This window comes from Engraulis encrasicolus, chromosome 6 (assembly GCF_034702125.1).
Source record: "Engraulis encrasicolus isolate BLACKSEA-1 chromosome 6, IST_EnEncr_1.0, whole genome shotgun sequence".
Lineage (NCBI taxonomy): Eukaryota > Metazoa > Chordata > Actinopteri > Clupeiformes > Engraulidae > Engraulis > Engraulis encrasicolus.
In genome coordinates, this window is record NC_085862.1 from 37,180,677 (window position 1) to 37,198,368 (window position 17,692).

Here is a 17,692-nt window from a genome sequence, read left to right on the forward strand (position 1 = left end):
ATCAACTGCTGGCATTGCGAGATGAAAAACAGTCTCACACGAATTTATTTTAACAGCATTTTTTCCTTACGGTGTAGCTTTTGAGACAGGCAAATGACGTCATCCTACCTAGTGCCCCTCTAAGTTATACAACCAAAATAGCTTAGAGGTACGTGGTTGGCTTGAATGGGTATCATGCTACAATGTGTTCACTTTTCTACTCAGTAATTCTTTTTTCTTTGTTCCTTGGACGTTCTTTTGGAATTTCACCAGGCAACATTACAGGAAGGCACTGAGTTGGCAGATACACTAGTGTTTTGTTGATTTGTTCAGTTGCAACTGACTGGCTTTTCACACCCATAACTTACCATAATTTAATATGTTTTACAACAAACTTCTAAGTGCCAAGAATGGCTCTGCAATGTGATACTAAATGGTGAAATATAAAAGTAGATATGTTTGTACAGTACCTCGCATTCATAAGTGCCCAGGTCTACTTTCCCAGCCCTCTTTATAGTGAGAGTCAACAGGCCAGTCTGAGGGTCGGAGTCAATCTGGTACTTCTTATGGCTCTCCAACAACTTACTGTTTCTGAACCACCTGAAGAATACAGAACATGTCTATAAACTCAGATAGCCTATGTCAAATAATCAGTAAAACATTATTACCGGTACTACTAGAACAGTTATTTTCCTGTTTGGAAAAAGTCAAGCACGCTAAACATTAAAATAAGGTTTATGGTTGTTGCGCTCATATGTTTAGTTCAACAATTCTCAAAACTAAAATGTCAAGACTTTTACTGATATTGAATGAACAGGGGTCTCTAAACAAGGAACAACAAGGTCAAAAAATGTAAATAGAAAAGTTGTATTTGTTTCGTACGTTACTTTTGCACTTTATGAACAAAACAAATGAAGACTGAAGTCTTCACTTTATTACCTGATTCTAGGTAAAGGATTGCAGAGCGTAGAGCACTTGAACTGCATGTCTTTCCCAATATCCAGCTGGAGAGTCTGAAGTTTAATCTTGAAGCTGGGAGGTACTGCAATTCAAAACACACAGACGGACTAAATTTATTAGCATAACGTGTAAGGCACAATATGTGTGATGACAGTCCAAGCAAACACATCTGTCTAGTGTGGGAATAGAGCAGATATTTCTCCAAACATACTTGTAAAAAAAACCCTTTGTTGTTCTGTCCTATTTCCACTAATATTTGCACTACATTGAAAAGTTAGACTTTGGCACCTCATTTTATTTAATAAAGTTTTCACATCTGAGCTGCAGCAGTCCACCTCCTTTTTTATTGCTTGCACAAACATCTGTTAATGTGTAGCAGAGTAGTGTTTGCACTAACAAGATTTTGTAACAATAATTATAACCATGCAGTAGATGAAATTATGGATTGTGTCTGAAAGCTAGAAAGAAGACAGAAGTGCCGGACACTCCCGAGTTGCAGAAATGACCTTTTAATGCCTTTAAGGTCGACAGGCCAAAACATTGTCACATTAAAAGATCATTTATGCAACTCAGGAGTGTGCGACTGCACTTCTGTCTTCTTTCTGTGTTTTACTGGTTGCTAGCACCTGCTTTTCTGGTGTGCGTTTTGCACCTCCACTCATCATTGTGTGAAAGCTATCTCACCGTCCACTATGATCTTGGCCATGGTGCTAGCGTTTCCCATGCTGCTGGAGGCGTAGCAAATGTACTGGCCCGAGTCGGCCATGGTTAACCCTGTTAGTACCAGGCAGCAGGTGCCCGTGTTGCTCTCCGAGATGATGTGCTGCTCGTCCATCTCCAGAGACAGGCCGTCTGCACACCCCACACACATACATTCGTCACAAAGAGGAATGGCACTTCGTATGAAATACAGATACAGATTAGATTCTCTTTTTGAGTATTTTTGGGGCTTTACAAGCCTCTATTGTTTTTTTTCCAAAACAGGACAGTGAAGTAGAGACAGGAAGCGAGATGGGAGAGAGAGACGGAGAGGGGGCGGCAAAGGACCTGACCACATAGTAGACGAGTGCCCTACCATATCAGCCACGGTAGGGCCAGATACAGATTAGATTAAATGGGAAAGGACATGATGGAAATCGTCATGGTTAAATTACTCAAAAGCAGTCTAAATGCCAAGGGTATAGTCAGGGAAGACAACAGGGCTCAGAATTGGGTTCTCGTTACATTGTACTGTATGTATTCGGCGGGAGGGCCCTTTCAGATGAGTTCAGATAAGTCCTGGGCCCAACCAAAGCTATCGGCGGCCCTGGGCACAGTAGTATATCAGCTGACTCAAGAGGTTCCCAGAGAGGATAATGTCTTGTTTACCTTTGAACCAGGTGACCACTGGCCTAGGAGAGCCTGTGACCTTGCAGGATAGTTTGATCGTCTGGCCCAGTTTGGTGGTGCAGTCACCCAGCAGTGCTTCGAAGTGAGGTGCACCTGGATAGATGAAACACAACTTGATACCAGCCCTTAGCTATGCAAAACCTCACAAAAGAAATTAAAGGGTTTGAGGATGGACAAAGACTCTTTGCGCAGAGTCTATGCTATAACCCAACACAGTCACCAAAATTGTAATGACCTTAAATGACCTTAGATGACCTTAGAAATGTTGTTATGATGCAGTTGAGTCTTTAAAGCAATGAGTGAATGGGCCTGCCAATGGACCCATCTGTACAGAGGCTACATTAACTTGTTATATCATTAAAATCATCCATAAACCTTGTTTCACCACCATATGAGAATGTCACAGACTCAAGACTATAAAATAACTTCTGTTATCTTGAATATATGTGAATATATGAATACTGCGTGAATATTCTTCACAGTAACTGGGTAAGGTTCACTGCAATGACACATTTAGCATTCAAGTCCTAATTCTAAAGCCTTTTGATAATGCACTATGATATGATAATGCACTATGACTGTAAACATGACTATAATACACATATTGTAATGTAATGTAATGTCATGTAATGCAATATAATAATATTGACATATGAATATAAACAATGAAATTCAGAACTGGATGATGGGCCTGTGTTTGATAAGACTGACACCAAGAGGCAAGAACAGAGCACTGAGAGAATGATTATGAGTGAGAGTGATGTGAGTGACTCACAGCGAGAGGTCAGACAGCTGCGTTGTCGCAGGTCCCTGAGGTCCTTGAGCCAGGACAGCTTGAGGAGGACGGAGCGCGACTGCAAGGTGATCTTACGCACGGTGCCACGGTGCTCGTGCCACAACCCCCACGCCCGCTCGTCCCCCTCCACAGCCTCCTTCACCTCGATGTCAGCCAGCTAAACAGCCACACACAGCACAGAGACACAGCTGAAGGAGATACTATAGGCATGACGCTATTTAGACACTTTTCAGGTGGCATCTCATTTGCATGAAAATTGAACAGACTTAACAACAATTTCTGTTTTTTTGTCACAGCTGTATTGTAATTGAAGATAATAGCAAGTAACATTCTTATGTCTTTTAGATGGTTTGGTAGTGCATTGTTAGGACACTTTCATCCTCAAATTTCACTGTACCTTCATCTTGCTTTTAAATATGTAGGTGTCATTGTGTGTGTCAGGGTCTTTCTTGAGCTTGCAGAAGATGACACAATCTTTGAAGAGAAAGACGTGACGTTGCTGACCACGGAATGACAGCTTCGTTCCAGGTGACTCCTCCCACACTGTGAATGGACCCTGCCATGAATGAATAACGACATGAATGTACCTATCACAATCAAATGTCTAAATAGAATGTATTTTACTTAAAAGTGACGCGCCAACATTTCAGGAAATATGCTTATTTCCCACTTCCCTTTGATATAAATGATTGAGCTTTATCTTTATCCTGTTAATTCAGCGGTGTTGACGCAACCTTCAGGCTAGAATTTAACATTAAAATTGTATTGGACCAGCTAGCAGAAAGTTGGTCCCATTTGGTTCAATGATGCATGCTAGCTTGGAACTAAAAGTATGGTAATATCATCACTTAGACAACAGCTGGAAGAACAGGATAAAGGCAAACCTCAATAATTTAACTCGAGGGGAGGAGGGAAGTATATTTCCAGAAATGGCAACATGTCGCTTTCAACCTGATTTCATGTTCGTGGTATTTTTGCCAATCTGGGGCGCATTTCTCGAAAGCGTAGTTGCTAACTATGGTAGCTACTTTGTTGGTCGCAATGCAATTTCCCATTGGCAACTACCCAAGTTTCTAACTGCTAACAACTAAGTTTTCAAGAAATGCACCCCTGAGTAGAGTATGGTAATGAGCCCGTGAATTAATCCATGCTTCCATACCTGCCGTATGGGCTCTCCAAGTCCGCTGAGAGGGGCAGGGTAGTTCTCGATCATAGCCACTTGCTCCATGTTCTCAGCACGCCACGGCAGACTGGACACCACAGAGAAGGCATCCTCCAGCAGAGCACAGTTACGACCAAATTTGGCCTTGTTCCTAATGAGCTCCTGTTCAGAAGAAAAATATAATGTCTGTTTCTTACCAGTAAAACTTTCTCTGAGGGGAGTGTTAGTGGTGATGTCGGCTATGGTTGAGCATATGTGATGGCGTACCAAATGTTAGAAATTGGGTAAAATCTCTCTCTCTCTCTCTCTCTCTCTCTCTCTCTCTCTCTCTCTCTCTCTCTCTCTCTCTCTCTCTCTCTCTCTCTCTCTCTCTCTCTCTCTCTCTCTCGCTCGCTCTCTCTCTCTCCCATCGTCATCATAATGCCCTTAATACTGTTATGAAATGATGGATATCAAAGTAGTAGAACAAACGTTTTTATCCAACTGCGTAATCTGACACAAACCAATTGTGAGGTGTCATGAAGATCATGAAGTATCATTTCAAATCTCTTTGAAAGCTCTTTGATGATGCTCAGGTGTTAAATGCTCTGCCTCATGAAAGCATACCTTCAGCAGGGCCTTGTAGGTCTCCACTCGCTCCAACGGCCTCTGTAAATACGTACTGACACTAAGCACTTCAGATTCCACATGAGCCAGCTGAATCTCCTCATATTTCTGGTGTTTCACAGAGAAGGGAAAAAATAGATAAAAGTGTTGCTTACTCAAGAAATAAGATCAAAAACACACAAAAGACGTCAAAAGATACAATGAGATGCCAACTGCATATTATAGCATTAGTGGTCAGGGAGCCTATATGACTGAGGAAAATGTACAGTATTACCCTCCTGAGTACCAGTTAACAATAATAGTAAATGAATTATAATGGAATAATGTTATAAGTAATGTAATAAGTATATTTAATAAAGACATGAATTATGTAGGCAGTACAGGTAATGATTAACCCGTCAATCATGAATAAGGACTTACTATTAAGTAAAGAAGTTGTCATAAAGGGCTCACTATTATCCAGTTGGCAATTGTTTCCTCCATAACATACAGCAATACAACAGAAACTGAATGTGAAGAGAATGTATAGGGTCACAGTACCTGGAAGAAGTGTTGCGTGTTCTTGTCATTGAGGCAAGCCTCTGCCTGGGATTGGCCAACCATGTACTGAAGGTACTTCTCAAAGTCAGAGGCTTGGCTCACAAAGCACATGGCCACGTCATCATCTGTGGAGCAGTTCTGCAACTTAGGAAGAATGGACCTGTGGGGGAGAAACACAGAATGTGAGAATGTGAGAGTATGAGTGTATGCATGCATGCATGCATGCATGCGCGCGCACGCCCGTGTGTGTGTGTGTGTATGTGTGTGTGTACACAGACACCGTGACCTCCTACATCACAAAATGCATTGATGATGTTACAGAAATAAAACGCATCACCACCAGGGCCAACCAGAAGCCATGGTTCACAGGAGACGTTCACAGACTGCTGAGGGCCAGAGACAAAGCCTTCAGAGCAGGAGACGTAGCTGGCCTAAAAGCAGCAAGAGCAAACCTGTCCCAGGGCATCAGGAAAGCAAAAAAGGAATACTCGGACAAAATAACAACACACTTCAAAGACAGCAGAGATGCACAGAGCCTGTGGCAGGGCATACAGGCCATCACGGACTATAAGCCCGCACCACGAAGCTGTGACAACAACACCTCTCTGCTAAACGACCTGAACAGTTTCTTCGCCCGTTTTTAAGCACAAAATGACACTCATCCACAGAAAACTCCCCCTCCCCCCCATGATCAACCCCTGTACCTGTCCTCTGCCAGTGTGAAGAGGACACTGGTCACCATCAACCCACGCAAAGCAGCTGGCCCAGACAACATACCTGGCCGAGTGTTGAAGGATTGTGCAGAAGAGCTGAAGGATGTCTTCACAGACATCTTTAACATCTCTCTGGAGCAAGCAGTCATCCCATCACTTTTCAAAGCTGCTACCATCATACCCGTGCCGAAGAAATCATCACCATCATGCTTCAATGACTACCGTCCTGTAGCACTGACGCCCATAATCATGAAGTGCTTCGAACGGCTAGTCCTGTCACACATCAAAGCCACCCTACCCCCCACCCTGGACCCCTACCAGTTCGCATACCGAGCCAAGCGATCCACGGAGGATGCAATCTGCTCTGCCCTCCATCCAGCCCTCACACCCACTTGGACAATAAAGACTCATATGTGAGAATGCTGTTCATTGACTTCAGCTCAGCATTCAATACCATAATACCACAACAACTCATCAGAAAACTGGACAAACTAGGTTTCAGCACCTCCCTCTGCAACTGGCTGCTGGACTTCCTGATGCAGAGACCACAAGCAGTACGGGTAGGGAATAACACCTCAAGCACCCTGACCCTGACACGGGGGCTCCGCAAGGTTGTGTTCTCAGCCCCCTGCTGTTCACGCTGCTGACACATGACTGCACAACGACCCACAGCACTAACCATCTAGTGAAGTTTGCGGATGATACAACACTTGTGGGCCTCATCACTAAGGGCGATGAGACCCACTACAGAGAAGAAGTAGACCTGCTGGCCAGATGGTGCAAAGACAACAACCTCCTGCTGAATGTCAACAAGACCAAGGAGATTGTTGTCAACTTTCAGAGGGTCCAAAAACAACTGCCACCACTGACCATCGACGGTGATGCTGTGGAGAGAGTGAGCAGCACCAAGTTCCTTGGAGTGCACATCAGCGACGACCTCTCTTGGACCACCAACACTACATCACTGGCGAAGAAAGGCCCATCAGCGTCTCTACTTCTTGCGCAAACTAAAGAAGGCAAGTGCTACACCCTCCATCATGACAACATTCTACAGAGGAACCATAGAGAGCGTCGTGTCCAGCTGCATCACAGTGTGGGGAGGAAGCTGCACGGAGAAAAACAGGAAGACACTCCAACACAGCGAAGAAGATCATTGGAGTACCACTCCCCTCCCTGCAGGACATTTACACCGCACGCCTCACCCGAAAAGCACTGATGATCATCAAAGACACAAGCCACCCTGCACACAAACTGTTCAGCCTCCTGCCCTCTGGAAAGAGGTACAGGCGCCTCCGTTCCCGTACCACCAGGCTTGCAAGCAGCACGATGCATCAAGCAATCAAGATACTGAACACTCAACCCACTCTCCCTTCACTGTCAGCCTCTAGCCAGCCAGGCCACTGACAACGCTCCCCCCCCCTCATCCCCACCACCATATCTGCGACTGAACATTCCACCTGCACTACTACATCTGTGACTGAACTTTCAACCTGCACTAACTCAAAACATATACACATGCACACATGCCACACACATGCCACACACACACACACGCATATCACACACACACACACACACACACACACACACACACACACACACACACACACACACACACACACACAAGCACACAAGCACACTGCACTTTCTGCACTAAACCCAAACATACACACACTGACACACAACTCATTCTCACACACATACACACACACACACACACACACACACACACACATACACAGGTACACACACACAGACGCACACCGCACTTTCTACCTGCACTAAACACACACACACACACACACACACACACACACACACACACGCACACACACGCACACAAAACACATACAAACACACACACACACACATACTGCTGCTGGTGTATTTAATAAAAACCTTTTTAATTATTTATTTCTTCAAATGCTACTATTACTATGTCAGAACGCTATAAAGGACTTTTAGAAAAAAGAACAACAAAATACCTCCTCTTAATGTATGTTCTCTACAAGTCTTCTGTTGTCCAGTCTTGCACTTTAAATGTCTGTATGAGCAATGTCTACGTCCATACTGTCTATGTCCATGTATGAGTACTGTCTATGTCTATACTGTCTATGTCCTTACCTAGATTAGTCTATGTCTGCATGGGAGAGCAAGAAACGCAATTTCAAATTCTTTGTATGACCAGTGCATGTAAAGAAATTGACAATAAACTTGACTTGACTTGACTTGACTTGTGTGTGTGTGCGAGTGAGTGAGAGAGAGAGAGAGAGAGAAACAGAGAGAAAGAAAGAAAGACAGAGAGAGGCAGACAGACAGACAGAGAGAGAGAGAGAGAGAGAGAGAGAGAGAGAGAGAGAGAGAGAGAGATAGAGAGAGAGAGAGATGTATAATCTATACGAGAGATGTATAATCTATATGCAGTTCAGATTGAATATTTAATTAATTATTTATCAATCTGCACTATTTGTAGTCTTACACATAACGGTTGGTTCTTCAACTTCAATGCTGACTTTGGGCATAATGTAGATGGAATGTGTGTGTGTGTGTGTGTGTGTGTGTGTGTGTGTGTGTGTGTGTGTGTGTGTGTGTGTGTGTGTGTGTGTGTGTGTGTGTGTGTGTGTGTGTGTGTGTGTGTGTGTGTGTGTGTGTGTGTGTGTGTGTGTGTGTGTGCCGACCAATTGACCATTGAAACTCAAGGGAGGAAGGAAGGCATTAGCAATGGCATGCCTGGCTAACGTTCAAGTAATGGAGGAGGAGACAAGACGAATCTCAGAGTGGCAAATTATTTGGCGACGTTACATGATAACTCAGGAAAATACACAGCGAGACTGTAGTACTGTGGACCAGATGGTGTGTGTGTACACGGAGGATCCCAAACGAAACACTAGAATAACTCTGCAAATAGTCAGTAAGCTTATCATGTTGCACAGGTTAAGCGAGGTAAACCGCGATGCTTAAAAAAAAAAAATCAGCAGAAATAAAAAGGAGGGAAAAATCTGCAAATTGAAAAAATGCTATTGTTCTCCTCAACTCCCAAAAAGGCGACAAGATGAAAACAAAGCTGTGATAATGAGAAAGAGTCTATTATTGCACACAGTTGCACATGTACCTGTAGGTTAATCCCTAAAAAAACTGAACAGCAAAATTACAGACATTATTCTCCAACACATTAAAGTTTGGTCATCATGCCATTCTATCTAGTATAATAACAAACTTAAAACAGTATTTAATGGGTGGTTACCATACCTCTCATGGAAGTTTGTGATGTCTTTGATGTTGCGAAAGATGTACTCCTTCTGGCTGAAGATGGTGAGCGGCACCTTGGGGTTGGTCTCCAGGTAGCGCAGGTGGTGGGATACCAGGAAGCCCAGCTCCCTCACAAACTCCTCCTCCCCACTCAGAAGACCCTGGGCCAACTCACTGCATGGAATATAAGGGCAAAGGTCAAATGTCATAACATGTTGTCGTTACATAAGACATGTATAGTCAGGGGTGCTGACAGGAGGGACAAAGGGGACAATTGTCCCAAGCCCAGGGAGATAGGGGGCCCAGAATTGGGTCCTCATTACATTGTATGTATTGGGCTCGGGGGCCCTTTCAGATGACTTTGTCCTGAGCCCGGACAAAGCTGTCAGCGTCCCTGTGTATAATACATGTATATAATACATGTTCAGTTCTGTATTAACTGCCTCAGATAAGGTCATAGAAGGTAATGGAAAATAATGTCAGCCTGACTGTAATGTAATGCATTTTTAATGTCTTAAGAAATAAAGTGTATATTTTTGGAGCTCAAGCCCAGTGAACCACTCTATCACACTGTCTACCACATTTGTCCGGCAACTGGATTATTGTTTTTGTGGATGTGTGCACCCCAACCTCCGAACACCAAATTAACAGTACACCTGGCATTGCATCAGATGTAATCATTACTGTAGTGTGTCTTTTGGATCAAATGAACCGTCTGATAAGAAGTTCTTGTGACATAATTAATGCATCCTCTTGGCCTCCCTGACATATATGTTGTTAAGGTTACTATGGACACTTGGCTCTGCTGGAACCAGTGTGCTATCAGAACAGATAAAGATAGGAAGTATACACTTGGCTTGTCCACCCAAAGTTATAATTCACAAAACAGGTACAGACATTGGCAACAATTTCACATACCTCGGTCAGAGTTGTGCTTTGTAAAGTGATAAAGGACTAATGATGTGAAGCAAAATAAATGTAGATCTGAGTCATGAAGAAATAACATCAGATAATTCAGAGTGGAAACTTGTAGATAAATATGACGTCTGCGTGTACAGAGCAAATTCCCACAATAAATCACACGGTGACCAACAAATTCTTAATTTATTAGGGTTATTCTCCATCCTCACCTCACAGTGTTCTTAAATTCCTCACTGGTGGGTTCTTTTCCCACTCTCGCAGACAGTGACTCAAATGCCAGAGAAAATGGTTCCTGAAAACAAAATAATATTTGAACCATTTTTTTTTTTACCAAACATGGTCTAACATGTGGTACAGATATTATACTTCAGAGATTATTTTGGTTTTTCAGGACATTGTATTTCTGTTCAACTTACTGTAAGATAAAAAAATAACTTAAAACAGAATAGAAAAGATCAGAACAGAAGTAAATGAAACTGTTAATGTTTCAAACACAAGCAGGTAATTGGAGTACTTCTGGGTCTTCACCATTTTACTTGGTGCTCATCAGTGTAGGGGCTCTCAAACTTGGTCCAGGTAGACAAATGCTGAAGCACTCAAGGTTGCAATTTTTTGTACTTTTTTAAATTATTTTTTTAGCTTTTATTATTTAAAAAAATGCAACCTTGAGTGCCTCAGCATTTGTCTACCTGAAACTGTTAATGTTATTCTACTCACCCGCCCCTTCTTTTCCAGGTAGGCCGGAGACACCCAGCCTTGACGAGCTGGAGTGGTCTTGGTGGGCTTGGTACGCACCAGCCAGCGTATGGGATGCACAGAGTCCAGCACCTCCACATACTGTCCCTCTTTCAGCACAAATGCCTCCGTGCTTCCTCCAGTGGGGTTGCAGTCACACTTGGCCACATAGATATCAAATATCTGCATGATGTAAAACACTCATTAGTATGTTTTTTTGTATTGAATCAAGAAAAAAACAATAAACCTTACAGTAGAAACGATGGCGACAATGTGATACCTCTCCTCTGTCTTCATCTCCTTCTGATTCTGAGAGTGATTCCGCGGTAGATGGTTTACGTGAAGGTGAATACTTCGGTGAGGGGGTCCTGCTCATTGGTAAACTGCCCGCTGATAACAATATACAGATAAATTGACAACATACAGTACAGTATAGGTGGCTAATAGTATTGAATTGTCATTACTTGCACGTAGCACACTGTATAGCTTCATGGTGATAAGATGAATTTTGACAATGTCCAGTGTGCAACCAACGAACCAACCCGAATGAACCAATCACTTAACCAACCAACCAACCAACCAACCAACCAATCAATCAATCAATCAACCAATAAATCAACCAATCAACCAATCAATCAATCAATCAATCAATCAATCAATCAATCAATCAATCAATCAATCAATCAATCAATCAATCTCTGTAGTATTAAACATTAACAGAAATAACAAGCTATCCTCATTAAAAACAATCTCAACATACAAAAGAGTGTGGACTAACTTGTCACTTGAAGTTGTGTGGAAGATTTCTGAGATTCAAGAGTGATTATTTCTGGTTCCTCTGTGGTTTGAGGTGGCTCACTTTCCATGGGTGCCTTTTCCAGATCTGTTTCTCTGTTGATTCAAATATGGCATTTATATTGATTGTTTTATTATATGGGTTTAGAACAAAGTGTAGCAGATCAATATTATTGATTTCTTCTCACATTGGGGAAAGGTAGTCTCCAGAACCAAAGTCGGAAAGGGATTCTATTCCATCTGGTGCTGTATCATAGTCAGATGCACAGGACACTACAGGGGAAAATATGAAGTAAGAGGCAACTTTCTAACACACATGGACACTCAAAATAGTTTGGGTATTAAGGGAAAGTATATTATGATATTGTGATATCAGCTTACCAGAGCTTACTGATATCAGACTTCTACGCTTCTCTTTGGTTGCAACATGCTCCTCAACCTTTGGGAGATCATACACCTGCCGCAAGGAGTCCCCTTTCAGTTTTAAGGTTTCCGGTCTATCTTTCACAGACACTAAGACAGAAGCTGGTTTTGGTGGAAGTTGTGGAGGAGCCTTTGCAGAGGTCTCTTCTTCTGTTACTGTTACGTTTCCATTGTAGCTGATGGTACCAAATGTATTTACAGCTTCACATGTGTATATTCCTGTGTCCTTCTGAGTGACATTGTCAACGGTCAATGAGCAGGAACCATCATTTTGCTTCTTGATATGAAAGCGTGTGCTAGATCTTATCTCGTCGCCATCTTTTAGCCATCGTACTGAACTCAGCTTACCCTCCACAACACACTGAAGACGAATAGTGCCAGTAATTTCCACACTTTGGTTTTTGAATACCTCTTTGAAGACAGGCCGCATGTCCTTGCGGGTCTTGTAGCCCTTGAATGCTGCTTGGATTTTGATGGCTGCTTCCAGCATCTCTGGTTCATCCTCTATGTTTATGTCTATAACTGGGGCTTCTTGTTCTTCTGCTGATTTCTCTTGAGGACTAATAAGTGTTTCCTCCTTGTGTCCTGAAATGGCAATGTCTTGTTTGCTGACCTGTTCAGAGATCAAGGGTTCATCTAAGGCTTTTTGTGTAGTAAGTTTGATAAGACCCTTGCTTTTGTCTGTGAGAGTGAGAGATTCCTGCACAGATGCTTTGGCATCATCTGTGTTAATCTGAATAAGACTAATGGATTCCTCTGTGGCTGCTCTTCCAGGTTGGGTGGGCTCTCTATTCCGCTGGTCAGGAACAGCCATTCCCTCTGCATGTCTTGCTGTGGTTTTTATGGTCTCCTCCAGCACAGACTGTACAGGAATGCTGGGTTCATTTAGTGTTGTTGCAAGTTTGCTGGATTCTATTTTACTCTGAGTTGGAGAAATGGATTGTTGAATATCTTTTACCAATTCTTGTAAAGGTTCTTTGTTTTGCTGAGCAGGAGGAATTTCCTCCACAGATGATGTTGCAGCTCTGATACGTTCTGCTTTTTTCTGCTCTGACGAAATGGGCTCTTCATTAGGTGCTGTTGACTGCTTAGGTTCCACCTTTTTCTCTGAAGAAATAGAGGGTTTGTCCTTTAACGTTGGTGCAATTTTGTTGGGGTGTCTGTCGGTCTGAACAGATCGGGTGGATTCTACTGTATCTCTTGCTAGATGTTTGATAGGTTCTTTGTTAGTCTGACATTCCTCCATTTGTTCATTCACAGATAATGTTGAGTGTGATTTCCGTAAAGGAGCGATGGGTTTCTTGTTAGGTACTGTTGCAGGTTCAATAGTTTTTTCAGATTCTGATTCTGATTGTTTGATAGGTTCTTTCTTAGTCTGACATTCCTCCATTTGTTCATTCACAGATAATGTTGATCGTGATTTCCGTAAAGGAGCAATGGGTTTCTTGTTAGGTACTATTGCAGGTTCAATAGTTTTTGCAGATTCCGATTCTGATTGGTTGATAGGTTCTTTGTTTCTCTGACATTCCTCCACTTGTTCATTCACAGATAATGTTGATCGTGATTTCCGTAAAGGAGCAATGGGTTTCTTGTTAGGTACTATTGCAGGTTCAACAGTTTTTGCAGATTCTGATTCTGATTGGTTGATAGGTCCTTTGTTTCTTTGACATTCCTCCACTTGTTCATTCACAGATAATGTTGAGTGTGATTTCTGTGAAGGAGCAATGGGTTTCTTGTTAGGTACTATTGCATGTTCAATAGTTTGTTTAGGTTCTAATTCTGATTGTTTGATAGATTCTTTTTGTGTCTGACATTCCTCCATTTGTTCATTCACAGATAATGTTGAGCGTGATTTCCGTAAAGGAACGATGGGTTTCTTGTTAGGTACTGTTGCAGGTTCAATATTTTTTTCAGATTCCAATCCCGATTGTTTGATAGGTTCTTTGCTTGTCTGACATTCCCCCATTTGTTCATCCACAGATAATGTTGAGCGTGATTTCCGTAAAGGAGCAGTGGGTTTCTTGTTAGGTACCTTTGCCGATTCAATAGTTTTTTCAGATTCCGATTCCGACCATTTAATAGGTTCTTTGTTCGTCTGACATTCCTCCGTTTGTTCATTCACAGATAATGTTGAGCGTGATTTCCGTAAAGGAGCAATGGGTTTCTTGTTTGGTACCTTTGCAGGTTCAATAGTTTTTTCAGATTCCGATTCCGACCGTTTAATAGGTTCTTTGTTTGTCTGACATTCCTCCGTTTGTTCATTCACAGATAATGTTGAGCGTGATTTCCGTAAAGGAGCAATGGGTTTCTTGTTTGGCACCTTTGCAGGTTCAATAGTTTGTTCAGATGCCGATTCCTCCGCGGATTTTGACATTTTGATAGGTTCTTTGCTTTTTTGTGTGGCAGTAATAGCTTCATCCACAGATACTGTTGCTGCTTTGATCTGTTCTGTTTTCTTCTGGACAGTTGAAATGGGTTCCTCTTTAAGTAATCTTCCAGGCTTGGGTGGTTCTCCATTCCTCTGAACAGCCTCGCCCTTTTGTGGAGAAACTTTCATGGGTTCCTTTTGCTCCTCTACAGCAATGATCGGTTTTCCTTTTAATACTGTTGCCTGCTTGTCAGGTTGTGTGCCTGCTAATGTTTTGACATCTTCATTTTTCTTAACCAAAGAATTGGATTCCTCATCAGCTCTTCTCAAGGTTTTGATAGGTTCCTTGCGCTTCTGTGAGGAAGACTGTTCTACATTATCATGGGTAGCAGCTCTGGGTGCTGTTCTAGGCTCGGCTGTGGGTTCCTTGTCTTTCTGCATAGTAGCTATGGATTCATCCACAGGCATTTTGGTAGCTGCTGTGGATTTTTCACCCACAAACAAAGCTGTTTGTTGAACATGGGGTGTCACTGATGCAACCGATCCTCTGCGCTTCCTAACAGGAGCGGCGGGCACCTCTGACAATTCAGTTGTTGATTTAACAAGCTCATTTTTCTTCTGAACAGGGACCTCACCTTCCAAAGGTTTTTCTGGAATTTTCATGGATTCATCTTCATTTTGCACTGTGGCATTCAATTCCGCTGGGGGTTTCTGTGTTATTTTGATACCTTCTTCATTTCTCTGGATCTGAGTTTCTCCTGGGACCTCTTGTGATACTTGTCCAGACATCCTTCTTTTCCTGACAGGGGCAATGACTTCTTTCACATCCTTCCTATCTGTGTTGACGGGTTCTTCATTAGCTTTTGCGACTTCAGTTATTTTTGTGGTGGGTTCAGCTTTTTTCTGAATGGTACTGTCCTGTTTGGTCACCTTAGTTGGAGTTTTGAGCTGCCCCTTCGTCTTCTGAATAGAAGCCACAGATTCAACTACAGATAAGCTCACCACACCTTTGTTTTTCTGTGTTGCATCAGCGTCCTCAAGCACAACGCCCTCTGGCTTGGTTGTGGAAGTGATTACTGATTCTTCATTTTGAACATCTGTAGTAGGTCTGAGACTCCTTCGCCTCGTTGGAGGAATTGGCAGTTGTTCCATGCTCTTCGCTGTCTCTTTGATAGACTCTGTCTGCTGGACAACCCTCTTGTCCTCAGTGTTGACAGAACTTTGGCTCTGGCTCCGCTCAACAGACTTGATGGGCCTCTGAGGGCCTAGTTTTTCTTCTGAACTGTTATTTCCCTTGACCTTTGATACAGTGTCATTCTCCACATTTTGTGTCGGTAAGGTTTTTTTCCTAAGATCTTTATTTACACCATCAACACTGTGCACACTAGAAACTGCAGCTTTGGCAGTTTGAGGTGTTGGTTCATCTTTAGGAACGGGCCTGACTTCTTTCACTCTCACAGAAGCTGTGGTCTGGATAGATCCAGCAGAGCATGTATACTGTCCTTTATCCTGTGGGTTAATGTTTGAAATCTGCAGCTCCAGTTGACAGCCATCTTGCTTAATTGTATACTTTAAGCCGGATCTAAGAGAGACATTTCCCTTCTTCCACTGCACTGCAACTCCAAGCTTTGAGATTTCACAGCACATAACAATAGTGTCGCCCTCCTCTGCCTCTTGATCTTCTAGTTCCTTTTGGAACACCAGGGGAACCTCTGCAAAAAACAAAAACGGCTTGTCAATATGGCATATTAGGACTGCAAGTGCGATGCAATAAAACAACACAAGTTGGCCTTAAAAATTGAACAAAAATGACATCAAGTGTTCAAATGAGTGTTCATGTACGAAATGACACATTCCTCATCACTGCTCATGACTGTTAATTCATTTCGAATGACGATACCTTTTACTTGGACAAAGGCTGTGGTCTGCTGACTGTCCGCTGAACACATGTAGTCTCCCTGATCCTGAGGGCTGACATCATGGATACGTAGCTGCACCTCACAGTCGATGTGCTTCATCTCATACTTGCCACCAGGCCTAAGTGTAACACGACCCTTCCTCCACTGCACTTGGACTCCCGGTTTGGAGAGTTCACAGTTCAGGAAGACTGTCTCACCCTCTTTCACTGCCTGGCTTTCCAGCTCTTTTTGGAAGAAGAGGGGGTATTCTGGAAGAAACAGAACATTATTTTTTTACTGAGGGTCAAGGCAATGGATTAATTGAATCTCCAGGCACTGTAAAATATTCCTTTTAAATTCATAATACTTTTTATTATCCCTCCATCCTCTCTAAATTGACCACAAAGGTAACCTTTACCTTTGACTGCTACTGAAGCTGAAGTTTTCTGGTCACCAGCTGAACATGTGTAGTCTCCCTTGTCCTGAGGACTGACGTCTCGTATACGCAGCTGCAGTTCACATCCATCCTGTTTCATCTCGTACTTCCCTCCAGCCTTCAGCAGCACCCGACCCTTCCTCCACTCCACCGGCACGCCAGCTTTGGAGAGCTCACAGCACAGCAGGACTGTGTCGCCCTCCTCAACCTCCTGACTCTGAAGCTCCTCTTGGAAGAAGAGTGGTTGCTCTGGAGAAATCAGAGCCGAGTGAATGAAATCATTGGGGGTTGATTTTCAACTCTAAATCATAGCTCTGATTATAATGCAAATGTACTAACACATTAAAAACAGAGAAATATGTTGATGGGAGCAGTGTTTTGATCTCACTCAATATCTATGCCTCATTGAATTGTACAGGTGTGTCCATTACTAATCAAGTCCGACCTCAGAACTGGCTCTTGGTTCTGCTGGGTTGACCGATCAGTGAACACGAGAGGTTACTCAAAGAGGGGTAGAAAACTGCATAAGGTCCATTTCACGGTTGAACAAAATGTGTGGACTGTTTGGAGTTCAATAATATGCTAACAATTTAAAGCAAATTACTATGTTCCCTCATGTCTTTGGTTTGGCAGATATGCAAGCACAAATGCATGGAAATTAGGCAGACATTTGAAGTGTTATGTAATGGAGGAGAGTGCAAGTTTAAGTCGTTTCTCATTGT

At 42.7% G+C, this 17,692-nt stretch overlaps 1 protein-coding gene across 6 annotated transcripts in view; it reads right to left on the bottom strand.

The window, feature by feature from the left end:
* The window catches only part of obscna (obscurin, cytoskeletal calmodulin and titin-interacting RhoGEF a), a 72,044-nt gene that overhangs the window by 25,136 nt on the left and 29,216 nt on the right, over positions 1 to 17,692 (bottom strand). For all 6 annotated transcript variants that reach the window (XM_063201501.1, XM_063201500.1, XM_063201499.1 and 3 more), the window contains 18 exons: positions 16,953 to 17,219; positions 16,537 to 16,803; positions 12,227 to 16,348; positions 12,034 to 12,118; positions 11,829 to 11,941; positions 11,331 to 11,440; positions 11,033 to 11,233; positions 10,525 to 10,607; positions 9,395 to 9,568; positions 5,433 to 5,592; positions 4,893 to 5,000; positions 4,284 to 4,448; positions 3,522 to 3,680; positions 3,104 to 3,281; positions 2,308 to 2,421; positions 1,624 to 1,791; positions 919 to 1,021; positions 450 to 579 (listed from right to left, as the gene is read on the bottom strand). In XM_063201501.1, coding sequence (XP_063057571.1) covers positions 450 to 579; positions 919 to 1,021; positions 1,624 to 1,791; positions 2,308 to 2,421; positions 3,104 to 3,281; positions 3,522 to 3,680; positions 4,284 to 4,448; positions 4,893 to 5,000; positions 5,433 to 5,592; positions 9,395 to 9,568; positions 10,525 to 10,607; positions 11,033 to 11,233; positions 11,331 to 11,440; positions 11,829 to 11,941; positions 12,034 to 12,118; positions 12,227 to 16,348; positions 16,537 to 16,803; positions 16,953 to 17,219 — 6,707 coding nt within the window. The remainder of the gene's footprint in view (positions 1 to 449; positions 580 to 918; positions 1,022 to 1,623; positions 1,792 to 2,307; positions 2,422 to 3,103; positions 3,282 to 3,521; positions 3,681 to 4,283; positions 4,449 to 4,892; positions 5,001 to 5,432; positions 5,593 to 9,394; positions 9,569 to 10,524; positions 10,608 to 11,032; positions 11,234 to 11,330; positions 11,441 to 11,828; positions 11,942 to 12,033; positions 12,119 to 12,226; positions 16,349 to 16,536; positions 16,804 to 16,952; positions 17,220 to 17,692) is intronic.